The sequence below is a fragment of the Eufriesea mexicana genome, unplaced genomic scaffold (assembly GCF_001483705.2).
Source record: "Eufriesea mexicana isolate 0111107269 unplaced genomic scaffold, ASM148370v2 scaffold305, whole genome shotgun sequence".
Classification (NCBI taxonomy): domain Eukaryota; kingdom Metazoa; phylum Arthropoda; class Insecta; order Hymenoptera; family Apidae; genus Eufriesea; species Eufriesea mexicana.
In genome coordinates, this window is record NW_016908472.1 from 420,286 (window position 1) to 427,090 (window position 6,805).

The following is a 6,805-nucleotide window of genomic DNA, read 5'->3' on the forward strand; positions in this document are numbered from 1 at the left end:
AATGAAAAACCAATGGCGTCTTTGACAACAATTCAAACACCGCGCAGAACAATTATTAATAATTAATTAATTAAGAACAAATTTATATCGAAAAGTATATAGGAAAGTTTGTGAAGAATCTGACTTTACCATGCAATTATAAAAGTTCATGAATTAAACATAGATATTGAGTAATTAGTGAATTTTCCACAGCCGATTTGATTTAATAAACTATATTCGGAGCACATAACCAGAGTTAGTAAACTGAAATCAGAGCCATCTATGATTTTAAATTCGAAGCTCATGTTCCGCAACGAAAAGATAGATGGCTCTGATATCAGTTTACTAACTCTGGTTATGTGTTCCGTATATATTTTAATAAATCAAATCGGCAGTGGAAAATTCACTAATTACTCAATATCTGTGATTAATTTATGAACTTTTATAATACCATCGTAAAGCCAGATCCTTCACGAACTTTCACATATATTTCTCAATCGAAATTTGTCCCCAATTAATTAATTATTAATAATTGTTCTGCGCAGTGTTTGATTTGTTGTCGAAGACGCCATTGGTTTTTCATTAATTACTATCCCTTCCGCAATTAATTTATGAAACTTTAAGCACTCATTATAAAAACAATGTCCTTGCGAATCTTCTCATATAACTTTTGCTCACATTTTGCTTCTAGTTTCGTTGAGTATTAAATATTTTCACAGAAGATCGTGATGGTCGCCGTTACGAAATCAAAGACGCCATCAAATAAAAATTAATAAGTAACAATTTAGAGCTAAATTCTTTACGAAAATTATATAGGAATTCAGCCTGATATACTAGCTTTGCAATGAAATTATAAAAGTTAACAAATTGTTTACGGAAATTGAGTAATTAATAATTCTTCACGGCCGGATCCATTTTATCCTTTTCTATCCCCTCCCTGTCCTTGTCTACCACGTGACGAGCTCTTCGACGACCTCCTTGCCTATTCTATATTCCTATTACTTTCTTGATTTTTGAGCCCAAATCATAGATGGCACTGATCGCAGGCGGTAAAATTTTTATTTATTTGGCAATATAAAATTAATTAATTACCAAGCTTTTCTAATTAATTTATGAACATTTATAGCTGCACAGTAAAGTTGGAATTATATGCAACATCCTTATACAATGTTTAATTTAATAATTAATACTTATACAAGCGATAGTTTTGTATTTTCCGTAGTAAATAAGATTGCTGTAGAAAAGTATTTCTCTTACGTAATATTCTTATTATTTTGTGATAGATATATACTAATATAAGAAAGCGTAAAAAATAATTTTTTTTATTAAGAAATTTTATTTATATTTGTGTATTTATAATGCTTTCATAGGCGAAAAATAAATAAAAACAAAAATTATATTTAAAAAGATTGTCAAAACTCTGCGAGGGGAATCGAACCCCAGTCCTCCCATATATGAATTTTTGATCGTCCCAGTTACACTACAACCTGACTTGAAACACATTGGAGATAAATGTGTAATTCATGATGCAATAAAACTTTAATCGCAAATATCTTAAAAACTATTTAGTAATTGCGGCTATAATAATATATTTTCTTAAACTACATGACGATGTCTACAAAGCTGCAAAGTTTCAACTAAATCGGTGACCCGAAGGACTTGCACACTCCTTGTAAGTAAGGAAGTGAATGCAAGTAAGGGAAGGTAAGTAAGCAAGGTAAGCATAAGGTAAGTATAAGGTAAGTAAAATTATTAAAATGTACTGCAAAGTAGAAAAGGTATTGTCCAGAGAATTGTCGGAGATGATGTAAAATAATGGAATATGTCGGCGAGCAACGTCCTATCATGTTATGTTACCCTAATACAAAGAGACAAAATCGGCTGAAAATTTTTCGCCGTGCTGCAATAGTATTGTTCAGAGAATTCTTGGAAATGACGACATTTCTCGGAACTGACTCGACGAGCGACCTCTTTTCATGTTATGTTATCCTAATACAAAATCGCGAAGTCGGCTAGAAATTTTTCCCCGACGCGTCAAAGGTATTGTCGGAGAATTCTTGGAAATGACGTAAATTCTTGGAACTGTCTCGACGGTAGACCTCCTGACATATCATGTTCTCCTGATACAAAATCGCGAAATCGGCCAGATATTTTTCCCCGATGTAAAATTTTCGTCCGATTTCGCGATTTTGTATCAAGATAACATAACATTGCAGGAGGTCGCTCACCGACAGAGTTCCAAGGAATGATGCCATTTCCAAGAATTTCATGGACACTTCTTTTGCTGTCTCTTCGTTAAATTTTCTGTTGGCATCTGCGATTTTGTATTCGGAATAAATAAATGTCCATGAAATTCTCGAAAATGATGTCATTTCCTGGAATCGATCATCGGGCGACCTCCTGTCATATTATGCTATCCTGATACAAAATCGCGAAATTCGACCGAAAATTTTACACTGGCAGCGAAAGGTATTGACCATGAAATTCTCGGAAATTTCGTCATTTCTTGGAACTGTGTCGGCAAGTTACCTTCTGTCGTGTTATGCGTTCCTAATATATAGTTGAAGGAACGTCAGTCAGTGTGATCTATGATTTCGGAGTGTGAGAAAATCTTCCAATCCAAAGCCAGATATGGCGCTGACTGACATTTCAAGAATTTTTAATTATTAATTATAACACAAGCTTTCAGTCGGAAATCATAGATGGCGGTGACTGACATTTCTCGAATTTGATATTAATAACTGTAGCACAAACTTCCTGTCCAAAATCATAGATGGCGTTGACTGACATTTCTATAATTGTATATTATCAAGATATAACACAGAGTTCCTGGAAACGACGTGATTTCCAAGAGTCGCCTTGGACAATTCTTTTGCCGCCTTGGCGAGCAACCTTTGGCCGATTTCGGGACTTTGTATTGGGATAACATAACACGAGAGAAGGTCTTCTTGCGGGTCGATTCCAAGAAATGACGTCACGTTCTAAGAAATTTATAGAGACAAATTTCGCAGCATTTGTGCGCGTATATCTATACTGTACACAGTCTGCTAATTGCAGGAGATTTTAATTATTCTTCTTACCTTACCATACTTACTATACTTACCTTACTTACCTTACTTATCTTACTTACCTTAGTTCATCATAATTTTTATCTTGGTACAAGAGATACTAATCATTAAAATATCTGAAACTTTTTACCGACTTATATATAAACTATAATTAACTTATATCTAATTAATGATTATTTTATTTCTAATTCATAACTAATTTATAACTAACTTATATTTAACTTATAACCAACTTATACCGTTAAAACGGTTAAAAAAGCAATAGAAATCAATATGAAAAGAACGCATGCTGATGGAATAAATAACTAAAAATGATTAAAAAGTGATTTAGATTTATTAGATCTTATTCACTTATTTTTACATCTACACGAAATAGATAATAGAACAGTCTCGGAAAATTTGTAAATTGTTTAGAAGGAATCACAGTACGAATACAGCAGGAAAAACGAACGAAGATTTCTTCTCATGTCGAAAAAGTAGCAATACTTAAGATAAATGCATCACGCAAACTTATATTATGAAAGAACAAATATACCGATAACTTGCAAAAACTTTATAAATTATTACGCTTGTAGTTAATAACAAGTTAATATCGATAATAACAAATTCTTCGCAACGGAAATTTATAATAAAAGCGGCCAGACTAATAAATTATTCGCCATTACTTGAATTCATGACGTACTTTTATTAAAATGTACGGAAAAATCCACAGAATACGGCACTGCGTGGAAACTCGTGTCAGACAAAGAACTTTTCCTCAAGATGCACGAACAGTTTATTTTTAAATTCTGACATCCAATTATAATTATTCGAACACGCAAATAATTATAATCATGGACATCGATCAACTCGGGCCAACTTTGGAGACGAAACGTTCTGACTCGACACTTCGTTTTAGCCAAGAATCGCGCGTTTCCAGAGAAAGAATCAAGGGTGATAGAGCAATTTCGATTACGGTTTCTCGGTTTGAGAAAAGCAAACTCCACGAGGTTACCAAATCGATACTAGAGTTTAAAATTCGCGTCGAAGAGTGAAATCGTCGAGTGGTCAGACGGTAAGAAATTTGATGGATGCGTCTAGGCTGGATACGGCGAGGTAGAGACAGGAGCGGTGCGGGAGCGGGCAGATGGCTAGGCAGGCAACTCTAAGCAGAGAACTAGGCAGCCAGATATATGCATAACGCGTGCACGTACGCGTATCCCGGTTCACGATACAGCCGAACGATACTAGCGTGTATGCAGCCAGCTTTCCTGCATCTAATGTATACTTTTCACGTCGCGGCAAACTGCACCGGCCGTCGTAAAGATAGTCGGGCAAGTGCACGCCGGTATTACGTGACGTGCCGTTCGATAATGATACCGCCATTGTGATAAAAACAAAGTGTACGTTTTATATATATTACATATATACGTGTATTTTACATACACGTATATACATATTCGCCACTGGCTACGGAAAAATAACGATAATAGGTTAGGTCGTGCGTTAGCGAAATAACCTCGCTATAGGTATATAGGTACGAGTCTCGCTAGTCGACTCGTCCACTCGTTCGTTCTCGTCTCGTTATCCCGAGACAGCAGTCTTCTCGTTTCACCGTTCACTCGAGCGGTCGAAATTTGACATTTTAACGGTGGTCCGATTACACGCTCGATCGCGACTGGCAAAAGATGCTGGGGCAAGCGACGATTCGTCGCTAATTCTCGGCTAACAGCCGTTTAAAGCATTTTCGAAAACGACCCAACTGGTCGCGGCGCGTTTCGTCGCCGTTGATCGAGAAATCGGTGGATGGATCGATGGACGGTTTCGGCTGGTTCGTCAAACGTATCGAGAGCGCGTGAAATGACGCGAGTGATACGGGCCGCTTTATGCACCGGCATTAGTTATCGACTTGGATCCGGGAACGAGGCACGCGTCACGAGAGAATAACGAGCGGCTGACCGAGTCACGGCCGCGTTATCCGTCGATCGAGTCGATTACGGTTAAGGGAAAACTCGCGGTCGATTTTTAATCGATTTTCCGAGATTATTCGCGTTGGAGATTGGATCGGCGGGAAACGCGGACAACGTAACGCGCGGATTCGCGTACGAGTAGACGCGAAGCGTACTTGGCGCGCAGAGAGCGGAGCACAGAAGAGCAGGTGTACGTTGGCTCTCGGGAAACGAGATGGATGCGTTGGATGTTCCCATATCGCGTGACCACTCGATCAACGCTACCGCGAGTTGACAGTGACTTACGCACTCTGGTACTCGACGAGATATGACACGCGCCACCGAGCTTCGCCCCATTGTTACCTCTATGTGTACATCGCTATTCAACATCTTCGATCTTTCGAATGGCGAATCGCCGGATCGCGATCTCGATGGAGATTTGCTTAAAAGTAGGCGTAAAGCGCGTAAGTAAGAGAGAGAGAGAGAGAGAGAGAGAGAGAGAGAGAGAGAGAGAGATACTTACCGGTATCCAGAACGGTGTATCGTGGATTACTGGTGTTGATGGGCATCATGTCTCGTACCCAAGATATGATGGGGGGCGGTGAACCGATGGCGGTGCAGACAAGCACCGTGTTGTGACCCATTTCCACCACCTTGGTCGTCGGCGACTGAGATATCAAGGGGAAACCGTTCGGCAATTTCTCGGCTGCAACGAACAAACGATCGTAAGTTATCGCGAATCACTGTTCCCTTTGGCATTCGTTTACGAGACGATCGAGACCGAGGGCCGAAGGGGTGCGCAGGCGCGTAGTAGACGGTGCCAGAGTCCGGTATGCCGCGGTCAGTCCCGTGGGATCGAAAGTTAGGAAAAGCCATTGGAACTGCGAGGATATCCCATTTCAGGGGTTCCCATCCCCGTTCCCGTTCCCATTTCTATTTCCCAGTACGGGAAACAGAGACTTCGCCTTCGAGAAGACGGTTCAGCGATATCGCTAGATGCGACCGGATATACCGGTGTTCGAGTGTTCGAGAATAGAATCAGAATTCAATATACCGGAAAAAGTTCGTAAAACGGTTTACGGAGGACGAGGAGAAAAAGGAAAAGGTGGGAGAGAAGAGGGCGGAGGAACGGACAGGTCGGTCGATACCTCGAAATTTCTATTCTTGGACGTACCGCGAGAAGCGGATCGATTTATCCGCGTTTCTCCAGATAAACAGGAGTAGGAGTAGGAGTAGGAGTAGGAGTAGGAGTAGGAGTAGGAGTAGGAGTAGGAGTAGGAGTAGGAGGACGAGGACGACGACGGGACTCGCGAAATCGAAAGCTGTTGGAAACACGGGAAAAACGAGAACGGACGCGATGCGTTAACTTGGTCGATGGAGCGTCGTCGAACGAGAGTCGGATAAACTGAAAACATCCGTGAAAGTTAATTCGCCGTAAAGTCGATATTTGTCGACAAAGTGGAAAGAGTTTCTCTTTCGTTTTTCTTTTTTTCATTTTTTCTTTTTCCTTTTCTCTTCCGTTTATTTTCCCGTTTCCTCGAGCTAGAAAATCGCGAGTAACGAAGCCGAAGGGTCGCGTCGTTAGGCCGAGACGAGATTAATTTGACTTGTTTTGTGGCGAACGCGATAGAAGCCACGTTTCCCTCGTTCTTCGCGTAATTACGACGATACTGCGTTAATCCTTAGGGCGAACTCGTAGTTAAATGTAAGTTCGAGGATGTTGCACTCAAAGTTTCCAACAACTTTGCATAGCCCCGGTTTCATCTCGATGGGGCTCACGCGTCACGAACGCCGCGACTTGTCGTCGATTTTTCTTTCCTCGTGCTTCTC

General features: G+C 40.2%; 1 protein-coding gene across 5 annotated transcripts in view; it reads right to left on the reverse strand.

The window, feature by feature from the left end:
* Positions 1-6,805, reverse strand: part of Lar (tyrosine-protein phosphatase Lar) — a 165,347-nt gene that overhangs the window by 37,649 nt on the left and 120,893 nt on the right. For all 5 annotated transcript variants that reach the window (XM_017911761.1, XM_017911759.1, XM_017911758.1 and 2 more), the window contains exon 4: positions 5,499-5,681. In XM_017911761.1, the coding sequence (XP_017767250.1) occupies positions 5,499-5,681 (183 nt within the window). The remainder of the gene's footprint in view (positions 1-5,498; positions 5,682-6,805) is intronic.